The sequence below is a fragment of the Nothoprocta perdicaria genome, unplaced genomic scaffold, assembly GCF_003342845.1.
Source record: "Nothoprocta perdicaria isolate Ctin4 unplaced genomic scaffold, notPer1 scaffold_212, whole genome shotgun sequence".
Taxonomy (NCBI): domain Eukaryota; kingdom Metazoa; phylum Chordata; class Aves; order Tinamiformes; family Tinamidae; genus Nothoprocta; species Nothoprocta perdicaria.
Window position 1 is genome coordinate 955,559 of NW_020455339.1, and position 17,905 is coordinate 973,463.

General features: G+C 45.7%; 1 protein-coding gene across 1 annotated transcript in view; it reads right to left on the bottom strand.

Annotated features, from left to right (window-relative positions):
- Window positions 1-7,297, bottom strand: part of MPZL1 (myelin protein zero like 1) — a 22,046-nt gene extending 14,749 nt beyond the window's left edge. Inside the window, exons 1-5 of the mRNA XM_026038544.1 lie at window positions 7,274-7,297; window positions 6,417-6,585; window positions 4,303-4,545; window positions 2,692-2,852; window positions 987-1,200 (exon numbers count right to left, since the gene is read on the bottom strand). Of these exons, the coding sequence (XP_025894329.1) occupies window positions 987-1,200; window positions 2,692-2,852; window positions 4,303-4,545; window positions 6,417-6,585; window positions 7,274-7,297 (811 nt within the window). The remainder of the gene's footprint in view (window positions 1-986; window positions 1,201-2,691; window positions 2,853-4,302; window positions 4,546-6,416; window positions 6,586-7,273) is intronic.
- Between the last annotated feature and the right edge of the window lie 10,608 nt (window positions 7,298-17,905).

Genomic DNA, 17,905 nt, shown 5'->3' on the forward strand with positions numbered 1-17,905 from the left:
GGAAGGTTGGACTAGATGATCTCTAGGGTCCCTTCCAACCTTGAATATTCTGTGATTCTGTGATTAGAAGTAGCCAGTCCTTGCAGTTTAAGGGCCAGGCTGCACACTGAAATAAAGCCTGAGTAAATGAAAGGCTGCTAAGTGCACACTCCCTTTCATCAGAACCAGTTAATTCAACTGCTGCTCCCAGCTCTGTTTTAATACATGCATGTTAGTGATTTGATCAGAAACAGATTTCTAAATTCTTATGAATCTGGGTTAGAAGATRCAGAAGAAAGTTTTGCATGCAATCTACATAACGGTAATATTTGTTACCCCACAGAATAGACATGATTTATTAATATTCCTGTACTTCCTTTAAGAAAAGGAAATCTGTTTTATTTCCTGTGTTACACAGTAATGATTTGAAAGCCTGTTAAAAAGGGAAAAAAAAAAAAAAAAAAGGAAACAAACAAACAAAAAAGCACACACATGCCACATTTATTTTATTCAAGATTTTTTAATAGCTGGATGGAATGCTCCTAGCTTCTTTGGCCAGAATGGCAATCAAAAGTCTACCAGGTCTTCATAATCTTCCTAACCAAATATCAAATCTTCCTAACCATAATCTTCCTAACCAACAATCTCCACTCTTCAGGAAGCTGGGAACTTTTTTCCCCCCTCTCTCAGAAAAGTCAAACCAATCATCTCTAACTGCTCCCCTTTAGCAACTCGAAAAGTCTGTGACAGTCAGAAAGGAGAACTGGGACTGATTTTCAGACTTCAGCTCCTGTTAAAACAGGTTAAACTTCATGACTTTGTGGAAATAGAGGGAAGAAGGGCAAGCCATTCAGTGTTTTACATAGCTGACAGACTATCAGCTGGACTATTAATACCTGAAAGAAAAAATAAATAAATAAATAGAGAGTTGTTTCTTCCAGTCCACTCCCATCCCAAGGACAGCAACACACATACACACACACAGAATCACACAGGATGATGAATACCTTTCTCGACAACTCGAAGCCGGATTTCACCTGGCCTGACAACGATGTCAGGCGGGTTCTTCACGTCGCAGATGTAAGTGCCGTTGTCTCGGAACTGCATGTTTGCTATACTGATCGAAGCATCTTTCTTGTTAAGGTCTCCAGCCCAAGTGATCCTGTCTTTAAACGGTATATCCTTTCCAGGGTATGGCTTTCCATTAAAGTAATAGAAAAACTGCAGTCAAAGAGAAGGGAATAGAAAAGCAATCTAATTAGATATTACATAGTTAGAATACCTCTCTAACTATCACACCTTTCTCCCTCAACCCACCAAATATACAAGGCTAGCATTTGATGTTTGCTTTTCTTGTCTCACCACTCCAGTCCAGCATCTTTGCATTCAACAGTAAGATTCTGGTCAGGCAAACCACCATGCTATGGCTTATACCTTTATTATACTGTCACATAGCTTGTAAGTTTGTTTTTTTTTTTTAGTTTTGCTTTGTTTTCCAGATTTCTTTTGTTTGTTTGTTTTCTGGGGATGGGGAAGAGAGGTGAAGTTGTTCTTGGCAGGGGGAGGAGAGTTGGTAAACAGGAAAAGGAAAGGAGAAAGAGGCTAGGTAACCTGGGAGTAATTAGGGAAATGCTCTGGATTGCAGCCATCTGCTTTTTCGGCAGAGGAAAAGCATCCCAGTGAGGAAAGGACACTGTATTTCCTATCTAGTGTTTTGCTGTGTGTGAATGGCAACTACAGGAGAGATAATTTAACACTAAAATGAAATCCTTCTCCCTATCCCAGAAAAACAAAAAACAGTAATTTAAAGTGAATGTAGAGGTATTAAAAAACCTTGGAAGCGACTAAATGACTGTTTCTTGATTTTAAGTGACTAATTAACATTGTTTCTGTATTCCCTAGACCCGAACAAACCCCTTCAAAGAAAGAATTGTTTAGTAGTCTTTGAGGAGAAATTGCTCCTTTATTTGCTATAACCAACTAAAACTAGCATTTACAGCAGTACAAAGCATAGGCACTCTACCAGAAAAAAAATCTGCTTTGGAGCACACAGGATGTTTAACCCCTGGTCGTAATCTTAAGAGAGGGGGTCRAGATTGCATTGCATGAGTACTTTATTTCTTTATTCCACATTCTGAAAGAGTGAGACAACTTTAAGGTTCATTTCAGTAGGCTTAAAGAAACTTAAGACTATATTCCAGCTTTCTTTTCAAAATGAAGGCTGCAGGAAAAAGTCCCTCTGTTGCAGAGCAGACAGACTACATAACAGCCCTCTTTCTTTCCAAGTTGTCTCCCACCTCTTTTCCTGTTCATACTSTTGATCTGAGGCTTGCCATTCCCCACTATCACCTGTGTCAGACCTGCATTCTGTCCTGATCAATTGGCAGAACAAGCCTGCTCCAGATCAGGTATGTGTACAAGACTGAATCCATCATGTACATGGCTACTATACCAACACCCCTCTTCTCTCACTAAGGAACTACTGGATTACTCTAGTAGTTATTGCACATTCCAGCCCACGCAGAAGACTGCAATATTGCAGTATCTTTAAATATCTCCAGAAAAGCCCTCCTAATATCAGAGTGGTGGAACCAAAACATGTGGAAGACTGTTCCAATCCACATTTTCTTGTCTTCATYGGCAAACAGGAGGTCTCTCCACATCTATCACAGCCTCTTCTCCCAGGATTGTTCCCCCACTGCAGTTCCTTACTGAGATAGGAGTTGCTGCTCCCTCTGGTTGAAAGCTCCAAGACACAGATGCTGCGCTGCTGATCACTTCTACGGACGTAAACGTGCACGGGAGCTTTGCATCTGTCCCATTCTCAACGAACATCTCCTCCGGCGTCTTGACCTCTACTGCTGATACGGTCACTGTGGGAAGGAGAACAAAAGGTATCAGTGCTGCCTGCGGATCAGGAAGTCACAGAGGTAACTGCTCACATTGTTCACGTTTGTACGGTGGAGAAAGAAGGGACATKATCACTTGCACAGCAAGGTTGTGAACAGGTATCACATTATACCCGTAATGCAAGGCAAGTCTAAAGGCAGGCTGGTTCTCTTCCTTTCGCACACACCTTCTGCTACAGGATGTTTTCCTACCACAGATGTTTCCACTAAAGCAGCTGGTGGAAGTCAGTTCTACAGCACAAACAATAAGGTTAAACTCTTTGCTACTAGCTGCCAGAGACTGCCATAAACAAACCCCACCGGAAGAACTAACATCGCAGGTCCAACTATYACTCCGTTTCCCTTCTGGCTCACATCTTATCCCCAGTCTCTTCTGGTTTTCTTCATCTGTAAGCAGGACAAAAGCTCATCTCCACAAAACTAAGGAGTAAACCTCTAYAGCTGTTAGCTACGCCACCTGCTTGCCTCAAGGGCTTCATGTATAAGACCTCACATAAGYAAGAGCTCCGCTTTAGTTCAAAAGCATTAGAGCTTTGTGCTTTTTGCCACCACAAGGCTAAGCACGGTCAAAGAGTAAACAAACTCCCAGAGTTAAAATAATAAAGGTTATTGTTGTGTATGTATGTGTATGTATGTGTATGTGTAGCAGTAGTTTTCCTACAGAGTAAGTGAAATTCACCTTTGTAAAAGTCTATCAAATATATTCTTTTTATCTGCCTTTTTTAAACTCAGAAACTGCTGTCTATTCAGATTTAAGTAACAATATATCTTTATATTTATACAAGTTTATGTTAGAAAATGAAAAGCAAACTTGAACATCACAAAAGAATGTTTCTGTCAAGTTCGATACAAATGTGAAATTCTTGGGAAATAAAAGCACTGTAAAYGGTGTGCACATGACACAGACCCCTGCTAAGTCAAATAGAAAGTATGGCCGAATAAAAAACAGGATTTACAATACAGAGTGACGCTAGTAAACTACTACATGATTCTACATTTCTGAACTAACGTATCTTATATTTTCTTTTTTTTCTTCCTAGGAGGGATCAAGCTTTCCCACTTCTTCTGTAGATTAATTATTTTTAGCTTTGATTAAACTAACTCTTGAAGACGATGAACAATCTTGAAAAACAAAGGCATTTAAAAAAGAAAAAGAAAATTTAAGACAAGGCTTTTACGCTTTTAGTCAGTGACACCCGCCTGCTCATTTCAAGCAATTAGACCATCCTAAGGTGTAGATTTGCCACACACCAGGTTATTTTTAATCAGAGCTTAAAGCTGAGCGAAGCCTACACTGTACGGCTAATTTTAGGAACTCCCTTTTACTACGCCACCTGGGCCTGGCGTCTGAAGAAAGCAAAGCTCATGGGCTGCGCTGGTTTCTCACCTCCGTCCTCCCTTGCCCTGCRCCTACCGAGCACATGGGGCAACCGTGAGCAGCGAGCGAGGCTTCGGAGCCACTGCCTCAGGCGGCGAGCGGACACGGGGCCGAGGAGAGGGGAAGGCAGCGGCGAGGGGACGCGGCCGAGCAGAGGGGAAGGCTGCTCCGTGCAACCGGACAGACCACAGGGCGCGACGCCCCGAGCGCCGCTCTGGGCGCCGCAGGCAGGGACAAGGCCGCGCACGTGCCGGGGGCCACGGAACGAACGCCCACGTCCTGCAGCGGTGGGAAAAATAAGCAGGCCAGTTTAATTACAAAACGTGAAGAGGTTAAGTTACCGTTCATTCATCTTGCCGTGCAGAGGCCTAGCTTCCCTCTTCCGGAGCTCACTACCTCGCCAGGCCTGTCAGGTTGTCCCCAGACTACCTTGTCATTATCGCTCTCATTTCAAACAAGCGGAAAAACACCCTAAGGGAGGGAGCTTTGCAACAAAAGGTTTCATCAGAGCTTCTTCTTTTGTACATGATTCTGACTACGGGCCAAAAAAATATTCTTTTGTAAAACTATTCCCCAATATTTATTTGGAGCCTACAAAGGCTTCCAGCAATTCAGTGATATGAACTTGCAGCTGCTGTGCTTTATGTACTTTTTCTGGCTAATAGAGTGGAACAGGGAAAAAAAAAATCTATTGTTTTGAGTCCAAACTACAGAACAAGCCTCCCTTGCAAGAATAAAACAAGCAAGATGCCCTCAGCATTTGTGTAGGAAGAAAAAAAAAAAATCTATACAGACATTGTCTGCTTGTTCTTATAGAGACTTCTGCTCAACAGCCACCAGAACAGGAACTGACCCTAGGTTCCCGTTGGAGCAGAAGTCTGAAGTCAAAATCCAACCAAAATAACTTTTAATGACACATGTGCAGTAATTACAGCTCCAGCTAGGTGCTTACAAAGATGGACCCCAAATGAAGAAATCCCTGGGGAATTTTACCCTTACAATCTAAATTCCCGGACTCCTTCAGGCAATGGTTTGGATCAATAGTTACATTGGACTCTGGGGTCTTCCTGTTCTTCATTGGGCCCTGGCTTTGTGGACAAGGAGATAGTCCAGACCACAACAATTATCACTATCCCAGGAATGACAGGATGCTTTTGTCCCTCCAGGCCTGGGCTGGAGGGCCCTGAGGCCCAGGCAGGCCTTATCTCAAAGCCTTGACATCCTCCCTTTTGGGGTGTAAATCACAGGAATGCAGGCTGCTAATTACAGCCTGATACTAAGGGATTAACTCTAGATAGTCCCAGTAAAGATCTCATCCTTCACCCATGCCACAAGGACCTGAAAGTTGCCTGTGACAGATACATTCTCCTATGCTTGTACACAGCTCAGAAATCTCTTGCCACAAACAGAGGGGGAGTAGCACAGACCTGTTTATTCTAAAAAAGTCGCTATTCTAGCTCATCAGAAACAAACAATCAAAATGTGAACCCTTCCCTATGGTGTAGAAAGGAGGGGGAACTATGTAACCTCTTGTACACATATTTCTACCAAGTTCAACTGTCATGTGTCCTATCCATTACCTCAAACTTCCTGCTTTTCTTTGCTCACTATTTCACAAACTTTTYTTCCTTCCAACATAAAAAAGATCATCCACTTCATTTCACTGTTTCTTTCCTCTGCTGTCTTATGGCATAAGATATAAACTCTTCAAATCCCAAAATGATGATCTGGAAATGGGAGAGAGGTCACAACATTTGATATTTGTCACAGCATCACAGAATATTCAAGGTTGGAAGGGACCTCTAGAGATCATCTAGTSCAACCTTCCTGCTCAAGCAGGCACACCTASAGCATGTGGCACAGGGYGGCATCCAGGCGGGTTTKGAAGACCTCCAGAGWAGGAGACTCCACARCCTCCCTGGGCAGCCTGTGCCAGGGCTCTGTCACCCTCACAGGGAAGAAGTTCCTCCTCACATGGAGATGGAACTGCCTGTGTTTCAGCTTATGCCCATTTCCCCTTGTGTTTTCGCTGGCCACCAATGAGAAGAGCTTGGCCTCTTCTTTTCTGCATTCTCCCTTCATGAACTTGTACATGTTAATCATATCCCCTCTCAGCCTTCTCTTCTCCAGAGAAAACAGGCCCAGCTCACTCRGTCTCTCCTCATACGGGAGATGCTCCATTCCCTTAATCATCTTTGTCGCTCTCYGCTGGTCCCTCTCTAGAAGCTCCACRTCCCTCTTGTCCACTTTTAGCCCCTCTACTCCTATACTGTCACCAATWKGGWYRSWGKKMMCWSYRWCCMWGACTCCTGCACWYCTCTGTCACAATAAAATCCACATGGATCATCATTTCTGGCTCCTTTGCTTCTCCTGTTTTTTGGAAGTCTACATCCTTTTTGTTGTTGCTTTTCCCAGTTCTTCCACCCATCAAATATATCTTTCAGAAAAAAGAAAAAAAAAAAAAAAAGTTGATTTCCATTCATATTCCAGTCACATTTATCCACTGCTCCTTTCCTCAACTTTTCCCAGCCTCAGTTCTTTTCAAGAGGAGAAAAATCCTGTCACAACAGAAGGGTGAAGAGAGAAGGGAGCTTTAGGAGGAGCAAGTCTGCAAGCTAGACAGGGCAAAGATAATCATATATTTATCTACTCTTCTTCCATAGGTCYTCAGTGATCCCATCTTGTCTGACAGCTCTTAGCCCCAACACTTCCCTTCAAATACCTCTTCTAGCCTCASGTTCCTTTTAGTTCTTCCTCTCAACACCAACATGCTTTTGCTTTTCTCTCATATACCATGAAGATGGTTTCTTCACCTGCTTTCATTTCATCTCTATTGTTGCTTTACTCCAATTACATCAACTCCTACCAGTTAAATTTTCAGCCTCTATATTCCAATTAAAATACTTCCAAATCCAATAATTAATTCCTTGTCAAGCACTCCATCTTTATTCTCAGGCAACCTTTTATTCTTGAAATACTACAGGCCACTATTAATCCACCTTCTCACCCTATCTTTCCACATCATACCCATGGTGGWTGTTCCTCAGTTTCGCCAAGGCTGCACTCCACTCTCAGCTCTCTCCTCCCTCGCTATCCTACCTCTGGAATCCCACCTGCAAAACAAGTTCACGTCCCATCACTGCACTGACTACTCCGATCTGTGTCTCTGCTCAGGGTCTGTCTCCTTCTGTTCCAAGGACAGTCTCAGTCTGACATCTTTGTCAACGCTGAGATGTCAACTCAAGCTAAGTGCAACTAAAACAGAGCTTGCTTCTTTCCCCAGAGCCTTCCACAACCGCYTTCATCACCACAGATCATTCATCACCAGTGCCACATGTCTCTCTAACTCATAACTAGTGCAGGATTGTTGACTTTSAACTCTTCCCAGACAGAGGCTACAGTTAAACCCTGCAGTGTCTTTCTGAGTTTCCATTTACCTGCCCAGTTGACATTAGTGTAGAAACTCAGTTTTGTCTGAGTCCTGGTCTTCATTACTGCAGTGCCCCTCTACCTCTGGATTGGAGGAGCAGAGTATTTTCCCCTTACTTGTAGCACTTCAGGACACACATACCTTGACTATTTTCTTAATGTCATTTAAATTGCRAGCCTTTCTGCATCTTTTCTGCCTTTTTCTCTGCATATATATAAGCTACCTGCTTTTCAGAGCAAGTGTCTCACGGCCCATTTCCTACCCTATTTCTTATTCAAGATCAGGCCAACTGCAAAGCTGGGAGAAGGGCCTTCCCCCTTCTCCCAGCTTTGTAGGGCACATCTACAAGCCGTATCTCTCTCTCTGGCAACATTCTCTTCAAAAGATTCGTTTACTATGAAATACAAAAACCATCACAACAAGATCACTTGCGTGCTGAAGGCAATGGGCATTCTGCCAGCTACACAGTGCCTCATTTCTCCTTTACAAAAATCTGATACCTCAATCACAGCTATCAGATTTCTGAGGCACAGTTACCTTCTTGGGCTTCCTATATAGCGTTATCAGGAAGGGTGCACACTATCAGGGTGCCCACATGCTTTGGCAGAAGGCGAATACTGCAGTTCTTCACCCAAAGAAGCCTGTTTCTACTCCCCAGCAAACAGTTATTTTAGAGCAGTGAACCCAGGCATGCAGGCCAAGAACCAAGTGCTTAGAAGAAGAGGGATCAACACAAGAATAAAATTCGTCGTCTTCTCTTTGGCAGTGGCTGTGGGTCAGGATGATCATCACTGTAAAGTAGAACTGCCTAAAAGTGGAAAACTTACTAAAAACAAACTTCAGTAACAAGCTATGTCAGTATCAAGAAATATAAATACAGCAATACAAAAGTTAAAGTTCTTCCCCAAACAAACAAGTTGCAAGGCCAGGTGGGATCGTTTATCAAGGTTACAGGTTCACACGCGTGTCAGCGTTGTTTAAATGATCCAAGGAGCTACCCCTGCATCTCAGTACTATGAGACAACAGCCTTCAACCACGCTACAACATCAACATCATTAGACTTTTCATACCAGCATCTTGGTACCTTCTCCTAGGCATCGTCTCTTGGGAGGATCTGGTCAAAGAGTGCCAAGTTCTCTCACTTCCTTTAAGCTCTCTTAAAACATATTGCAACAGCATCTATATAAATCCAGCAACACCTACTCGCCAGGGCTTGAACATCACTGCCTGCCAAAGTTAAAACGTTCTTTCACTATTCACTTGTATCTCCTGGTTGCTTATATTTGCTTTATTCTGGTTAATAAATATTTTTGGTGGAAGAATTATTTTCATTTTACATTTCTGTGTATAAAAATACAGCCCCCACTCTCCTAGGCATATGTCAAAAATAAGGTCTAGTAGCACTGCACAAGGAAACCCTTCTTTCACATTGAAGACATATACTGATTAACATACAGTTAATTAAAAGCTGTTTGTACTATGGTCTCCACTGAGATCTTGGATTCAGTGAAAACATTCTATTTTTTTTCCTACAAGCACAAACACAGCCTAAAAGGAACCTTCCACCAGACTGTTAAATTCTGGATGTTTACAGCTGCTACAGCTCCCTTCCCGCAGCAAAGAGATACCCTTCTTTCCTCTTGAAAGGACTAGTCACCAGTTTACTAATTCATATAAATTATTTACTTCACCCATCTTAAAGATGCCTGCCGATAAAGTCATTAACAACATTTATAAAGTGATTCAGCGATGACAGATCAGGAAATAACTGCAAGCTCTGATGAGAAAGAAAGAAAGATACAAAGACTTGGGCAGGTTGTTGCAAATAACAGCCTCTCGTGCCGACAGGAGCCAGGCAGAAGAGAAGGGSAGAAGAGAAGGGCTGAATAAATGGAAAGAAATATATTAACACATTAACAGGTTAACTAACACATTAAAAGGTTAGAGTCCGAGTTATTCACATTGAAAGTTTTGATTTAAAAAAGAAAAAAAAAAAGTCAGTGTACCTGTACACTCTCTGCAACTTCCCTGCACTCCTGTGGAAACTGCAGGAAAGAGGAGAATGCAGAACTGGCAGTGACTAAGGGCCATAGGACACAAAGAGGAAAGGAAGGACAGCGAAGCAGTACTTTCCACAAGAACTCTTACTGGCCAGTGCACCACGAAACATCCACATTCGCTGCAGACATCTCTCTCATGAGCTGAATAGTTTAGGCTGGGACAGTTTTTCTCCCACCAAAAAGCTTCCCCAAAAACCAGCAGGAAACCACAGTAGTAGCGAAACTCCCCCCTTCCTCCTCACCACATACACACACAAAGCTGTTTAGATGAGAGAGAGAAAACAACACAGCTCCCTGCTGCAGTTAGAGGCACTTAGGTCTCTATGGCCCATCATTCCTACACTTGCTGGTAAAATACTGGTAGGAGCAATCCGAGTTTCGATGGTCTCYAGAGCCAGGAGCCGCCCATGCCCAACTCATCCCTGCGCTGASACGCGCTACAGCGTCCACGTCTTGCATTCGATCGCCGTGCAAAGACCTCCTGGACATCCTTTGGCCTTGGTGTGGAGGTGAAGCCGTTGTGCCCCGCTAGCAGCCTTGGGGCAGCCTAGGAGGAGAAGCTGCAAGGATGGAGGCGGCGCCGGAGACAGGGAAGCAAAGAAGAGGCTGCSGACCCTGCACCCCAGCAGCCCCACGACCCTGCACCCCAGCAGCCCCACGGCGCTGCCCTCTCTGGGGTCTTGCACGTGCACAGCTGCAAACGCTTGGGCACACGCRTGCGGGTGCTCCTGTTCCCATCATACACRACACACATACACRATCCCAGCTCCACCTCCAAGCYCAGGCAACAGAGGGGGAAAAACAAAACCAAACAACACCAACAGCACCAGCAAAACCAGRCTAGTCTACAGGCACCTTCCTCTTTCTGCATCCTTGCAGCTGAAACTGTTCTCCTTCCTTCCCCCATCCAAGCAGAGCCAAGTTCAAGACCAAACTGCCAACACAACAGTCTTTGTGCTGCTTTCTTTGGACATTCACCTCAACTCTGCCTGACTCAAGGATGAGAATTAAAAGCATTTTTTCACSTCAAGTGAGAGGAAATCAGTTTCATTGAGAAGCCTTAAGCAGGCTTTAGCAAAGCTGTCCGTATCATCCATGTATCCCTGTATACTTCCGTGCATCTGCTTTGCCAGAATTTAAATGACAAATCTTCATAGTCACTAAGCTTCAGTGACTCCCATGCAAGTCATTTTTTCCCCCAAAGTTTCTTCCACTTTAGGCTCATGATTCTTGCAAAAAGAAAAAAAAAATCAGAACTGTTTATGATAAGATTTACTTGCCAGGTAAGCATTTTTAAACCAGAAGAGAAGAACCAGCATGAGAAAGAGCAGCCAAGACTGTCTTAGCTCCACTCCAGGGTAGGCTACAGACTTCTTGTTCTATCTCGATGATATTGTTTACCTGGCATATCACACACATAACCCGGAAGACACAAAATCAAATATTTCTGAAGGAGCCAATGCACAAACAGAGGCACAGCAAGAGCAAGCATTACTGGTGCTCTGCTCGGTGCTCCAAGCACAGAAGCAGCCATAGGCCACGCTCACTTGGTCCAGAGGCTGAGAACATCTTAACCTGTTCTAGTAATTCTTTCTCATGGATCAGAGAACAAGCCCTTCCCGCCTATGCACTGGGACACCAACCAGCATCTCAGGTACTTTCTAAATTAGGGCAGTATTTTTGTGTTCAAAAGCCATTTACAGGTTTTTTCTTCCATGACCAAACAAGTTTGCAAACATTCAAARAGACAGAGTTCCTGTTTATACAGTCAAACTGAAACAGTTTCAAATCCCAGATAACAAGTTCATTTGCATCCAAAGCGCAAGCCCATTCCAAGCCCAAGGAGGAACTGAAATGCCTGACAGTCACAGTTTTATCTCAAAATCTTCTGTACAAACACAGTCATTAATAAAGACAGCGGATAATTCCTATTTTCTGGCATTTGTCCCTGCACCCGAGATGAGAAAAGGGTTGCACAGAGGATGATACACAGAGCACCTTGCAAAGAGTCTTCTCCAAGCGCAGCAAGTTGCTCCCACAAAGGCTGTCATTAACCTGGCCTAACTGAAGAGCTGGGCGAGCTTGGCTGCAGGGGCCTCGCACGCGGCAGAGACACCAAGGACCTGCCCTCGCATCTCCTGGGGTTATTATAGCGACCCACGGAAACAGCATCCGTCACAGCACGTACCCAAGGAGCAGGAATATCACGGATCGACAGCTGGAGACAAACAATTCACAGTCCAAAGAGACACACGTGTCTTTGCCTCTAGTTCAGCAGCGCTTGGTGTTACTGGTTCAGGAGAAACTGTGTTAAAAATATCAGTGACACTGCCAGCAGGAGATGGAGGGCAGAATCAGCCTGGCTAAGTCTTAAATTAGCACCATGGAAGCTACCAATCTCCATAACCAACTAAGATGAATTTAAGATGTAGATTAGATGCAGATTATACAAGATACAGCGCATAAGGCTACATATCAGCCAGACACAGGTAGCTCTACTTTTTTTTTTTCCTTTTTTTCCCTCTTTCCTCTTTAGATAGTAATCAATCCAAAGTTAAGATCAACTCAGTGACAGCACATTTCAATACCAGTCAGCCAGCATTCCTGAGCTGATATCAGGCCCATTGCTCACCAACTATTGGCATTTTTTCCACACTGAAATGCAAACTTTACCCTGTRTACAGAGGAACCTGACTAAAACCCATTAAATAAAATTTCATGCCTTGTCAGAACAGGAAACCCAGCAGAAATAAGCCCTTCAAATGACTAGCATTCCCAATCGGCAGTCTGCTCAGTCACGGGGCCAATCTCTTCTCATGCAACTGGAAACTTGTTTTTAGCAGCTCAAGCCAATGGAGAGCTTTCCCAAGACTATATCCTGCACTGCTTGAGCAAATCCCARATACGCGCTGCCAGCTCAGGAACCTTCCTCACTTGGATGCGAGTCTTCCACTCACTTGCCAGCCAAACCTGGTAGCAAACGAGTACACTCCCAACTAGCTGAGACCTGCAGCCATCCGACCACAAAAGCAGCAGCAAAAGCCCATGCTGTGCATTTCGGAGCGCTGCTTCACGGGAAATTCTGTCAGTGGTGCTGCCAATTTAAACAGCTCCCATGCTCGCTTATGATACACGATGAATCAGACTTGGAGCCGATCCATGCTCAGAACAGCCCCTTTTCATTGTTTTCTTTTAAACCAGATCAACTCCCTAACCCAGTGTACTGGGCACAACACATTCATGCAGGCACGGCTGAGGAGAGCGAGGAACAGATGAGCAGTAGCTGCTTCAACAGCCTCCTGCCAGGAGGGCTCCTCCTCCTGGAAGCCTCTAGGGTCTCTCTTGCGGCACGCTCTACATTTCCTCCTCCATTCACACGTACGAGGCCATTTGCACAGGTAGGGCAGCCTTCTCTCCAAGCAGGGCATCCCCTTCACTCACACCTATGCTGAACTTCATCAAGGGCAGGGTATGCAACATTCCCACACCGCTATCGTCTCATTACCTTTCGCACTGGAGAGGAAAAAAACAAAAAGGTCAAGCAATCTTACAGGACCACTCTCAGCGAGGAAACTGTGACATAATTATTTAAAGAAATCCTGCTGCACAAATAGCTTTGCAAAATTCATTGCCAAGAGGGAACCTTGTTCACTCACCATCACGGCACTGGAGCGCATTAGATCTTTTCAAGAACTTCTTTATGTAACTGATGGCAAAGAGCCAACTGAGGACAAACAGCAGCAGCACTGGCTGCTTCACCACCTGGGTTACACCTGCCCTGGCTCACCCCGGCCTCACGTCAAAATATTTAACAGCGTGCCATCACCCACACAGCTGCCACAGCACCCGTACGCAAGATCAGAGTATTGATCCGACCTTAAGCACTACAGGGAGGCAGGGATGAATTTTAAGGGGACTTGCCCTGAAGCACCATGTGCACAAGCATCAGCCAGCGGGCTGCAAAGCGCCTTTTTCTGTAGAACTGGAAGTGAGATTTCACGAGAACAATCAGCCTTCCTGTTTTCCCAAAGTCACTTTAAGCCAAAACCCAGCAGCAGCACGAACTGGAACTGCTAACTCCGTAACAGTAACACACAAATGGAGGGGCTAAAAGAAATAGCAAGAGGAAACAAGGCATGACTTATTTGATATAAACATTCTCTATAGGAAAAAGAAAAAAGGCTTATTTAGAGCAACTACCAGAATGATTCTGCCACTTGAGAAATAAGAGACAGGAGAACAGTGGGACTGGGGGAAATCCTGACTGGAAATCCTGAACTGAAACCAGTTCCAACTGATTTCAGACAGCAAACAGTACTGATGTCACCTGTGCCTCAAAAAGCAGCCGAAAGAACTCATGGCATCCGTGCTGTGGTACAGAGTACTGCTAAATCCTACTGCAAATAAACATTTGCTCTTCTAAAAAACTGATGTTCAGGGATAAATTATTGCTTGAAATTATATTCCCTAAACTTCTCCAGCAGCAAAGCCAGTTTCAGACTTCCTGTCCTCTCCTGCAACAACTGCTTACTCTTACTTAAAACATATTGCTGGGATAGAGGAAAGAAAACCAGCTGACAACTACCAGCTACTTCGTTAACTTATCAGTTATTACATGTGGGTGGTACAAAGAGCCATACCATATGTGTTCAAACCACATCACATACKAAACCCTTAAATCATACATTGAGAGCTCCCACCATAGGTGTTGATAACAAGCTTCATGCAGAGGACTCCGTGATAATAAAAATAGAAGGGAAAAAGGAAGGAAGGGAGGGAGGAAAGAAGGAAGAGAAAGAGRGAGGGAAGGAAGGAGRGAAGGAAGGCACCTACCTGGTAAAACCAGGCGTCATTTCTTTGGTCTTGCCTCTAGACAGAAGGTATCCTGTACTGTGTGCAGCACAAGCACAGCCTACTGTTATTAGCCAGGATGATGAACTCTAATCCAAAGATGGAGAGTGGAAGAGCTGTTTAATTCATTCCTTACTGGATTGCAATCCAAGCAGGGAGCAAAAGGGCCAAACACATCACTACGTACCTATGTCTAGAGAACTCCTGGGTGAATTGGATTAGAACGCAGCCCTTTGACAAGCTGATGCTAAATTACCTGCTAGCAACAATTTCAACCACATTTTCCAGCTGCTTAAAGACCTTCTTGGCGCTACGGGCCGCCCATCCCCGGGCGGCAGCGGCACGCTGAGCACGAGGCGCGGGGTYAAGGAGTTACCACCGTGGGCTGCTCGCTGCACGGAGGCCACGCGGAAGCCCCTCCACCYGCAGCACCAGCCGGCTCCGTTCAGCTGAACCCGTAACAGCTTCTGACTGCGTGAACCTGCAGCTCCAACAGCACCGAGCAGCGCTGCGACCCGGGCTTACAGGGCYGTTTAGGTGCTGCATTTCAAGCAGCAACTGAAATATGAAGAAGAAGAATTTAACGTTTGAACTACTCAGCATGTTGACACCCCTCTGCTTATTGCACGTAACTGCGTGCGTGTGTGTGAAAGGGGCAGTAGGAGAGGAGAGGAGAAAAATAAACAGGCTTTGCTAGCAACAGGAAATAAATAAATAAATACATAAATAAATAAATAAATGGCAGAAATGTCAATAATATTCTTTCYAGTTATGTCTGGATATTCTTTAAGAGTTTTGGAAGCCACCAAGCACCACCCCCATGATAAAGAGGGATGCAGGATCTCTCAGGATCAGAGCTAACTACACAGCTTACACATCAGCATTGCAAAATACCATTTCCTAGATACTCTGCCTCTCCGAGGCTGAAGCGACCGTAASGAAGGCTCTACCTACATTAACTCCTTATGCCACAAAGCTCCACAGGATCACAAAGAAATGATCACTTGAGAATGACYTGTCACACTTAGGAGTACAGGGAGGGACCAGGTTTTTGGGTGACTAAGCATATACTGGGAGGATGATCCTCCAGTGCAGGCATGCAGGCGCACACAAGAGGGGAAAAAAGAAGCAGCTTAAAACCTGCGATCTTTCCTCAAGTCAGGAAGCAACAGTTTGTGGTGCTGAACTGGGCTTGCACAATGCACTAACTAATTTTCTGTCTCACTGCAGGGTACTGGCCAAAGCAGATGGACCCGCAACGGAGCAAACGAAGGGCCAGAAGAGGAGCCACGTCGGAGCTGTGCCACTCACTACCTGTTCCCCAGCCCCACGTCACATCCGAGCAACCAAGAGGCAATGACTCTCTGAAGTTGCTATTTCACTGCCCCTTCACTTGCCTGGCAGCTTTCAGCTCCTGAACCTCTCAGTAGGACGAGAGGGGAGCGTGAGGAAAGGGGCACAGAAAGAGGGACTGTGGAAACTGCAGCATCAGACATAGCAGCAGAAAGAAGATGGTACAGGGCTCCTTACAGCCCTGCATTCCAGGGAAGGTCGCCTTTTTGCCCACGAAGCACCGAGCTACCCTACGTGTACCAAAGGGGTTGGGAGGCAGGCCTGCTCCTTCCCGCACTAGGATGCAACCCTGGTGCCAACTCTGCACAAGGGAAGAAAAGAAGGTGTTTTTAAAAGCAGAAAGGAGGGTTAAGAATATGCAATACAAGCACAGAGAAGAGAAGCAAACACTCAAATAACTCCTCATTTGGAAGGTTAGAAAAAGTCAGCTGGAGTTGGGGTGTTGAGAACAGAAACCCAGCTCAATGTAGATGAGCTACAAACTTTGAAATCCATCTACTCCTTTAAATTGTAGGGTCACATCTTAGATAGAAGAGCCCCTCCATAGAAAGGGGACTAAAAGGCAGATATGCTTGGGTTTGAGATGCTGCATTTCACTGCATACCTCATGCATCATAGGCTGATCTATCATTTCAAACCACCCGTAGCATTTCTGCAGTTGTGCCCTTTATTGTGGTCAGGGAAAATATACTCCTCCTTTCTTTATTCACCCTTTTTAGTTTTCTTCAGATAATTCAGTCTTACTCTAAGCTACCGTATGTGTAGCTATGTGAACCATATCTGCTTATTTCAATCTAAACATTAAGTTGTCTCTGCAAGTCAGCATTCGTAATTCTTAAGTTTATTGCAAAAGGCAACACTTTCTGATTAAACAGATTGCATAATCCCTTACTAGCCCTCCAACAGGAGCTGGAGGTTCCTATTTTTTTGAGAAGTTTCTAGACATCCTATGCGCTAAGAAGGTATCAAACTTCTGTAATGATTCCTAGGGATTTACCAGGAAAATTCTCACTCAACGGGCAGGTACTGCCAACCCAAAACACCTTCAGATGGTGCACAGGCTGCTGCCAGGCTACAGCTGGTAAGTGTATGCACAAAGATGCCTTGGGAAGGCTGGAGGGTATCTCTGCATTTGACAGCTCGCTCTGAAGTGAAGGGGACGCACTTGTCCTACACAAAGATCACAGGTTCATGGTTACCCCGGGCACTTCCAGCACTCCAGCATCAGCTTTGCCTCTGGTTACAAAGGTCTTCATTACTCCCTGATATAATTAATCCTCCACTYAAAGACTCCCCGCAGACCAAATTAAGGGTGTTTGTCCTGTTTTAAGCCATTCACCGTGACTCCCATCGGCAGGTCACCTCCACGCCGCGTCGTCTTTCCCTGACAAAGGCGGATCGCATCCCATGACTTCACGCCCAACCACCACATGCAATGGAAGCGGCCTGCAGCCCCGCAGGCCCTGCCGAGCGGCGCGGCCGGCCCAGCGGCACCTCGGGACGGGCGGCTTCGCCCCGCCACCTTTCAGCTCCAGCCCCCGTGCGCCTTCCCAGGGCACACGGCCCCGCAGGGACGCGGCGGGACCTCCCGTTCCTCGTGGCAAGCGCACACGGAAGGCAGCGCGCCCATCCATGCCGCGCTGCCCATTCCCAAGCTCGCGTGGGACGCCCTGCCGCTGCATCCCGAGCGGCAAGGGATGGATCCCGAGCTGCAGCCGCTGCATCCCGAGCTGCATCCCGACAGCGCGGCAGACAGGGACRCGGCCCCGCCGAGGAGGCACCTGAGCGGCTCCCGCGGGCCAGAGCCCTTCCAGCTCCCGAGGCGGCCTCTGGCTTCCGCCGACCGCGAGCGGGAAAGACCCCGGCGGGGACGAGGCGCCGGGCAGGGACGGGCACCCGGCCGCGGCCTCGCCCCGCGGAGGGAGCGCAGGGCCGGGCCGGGCC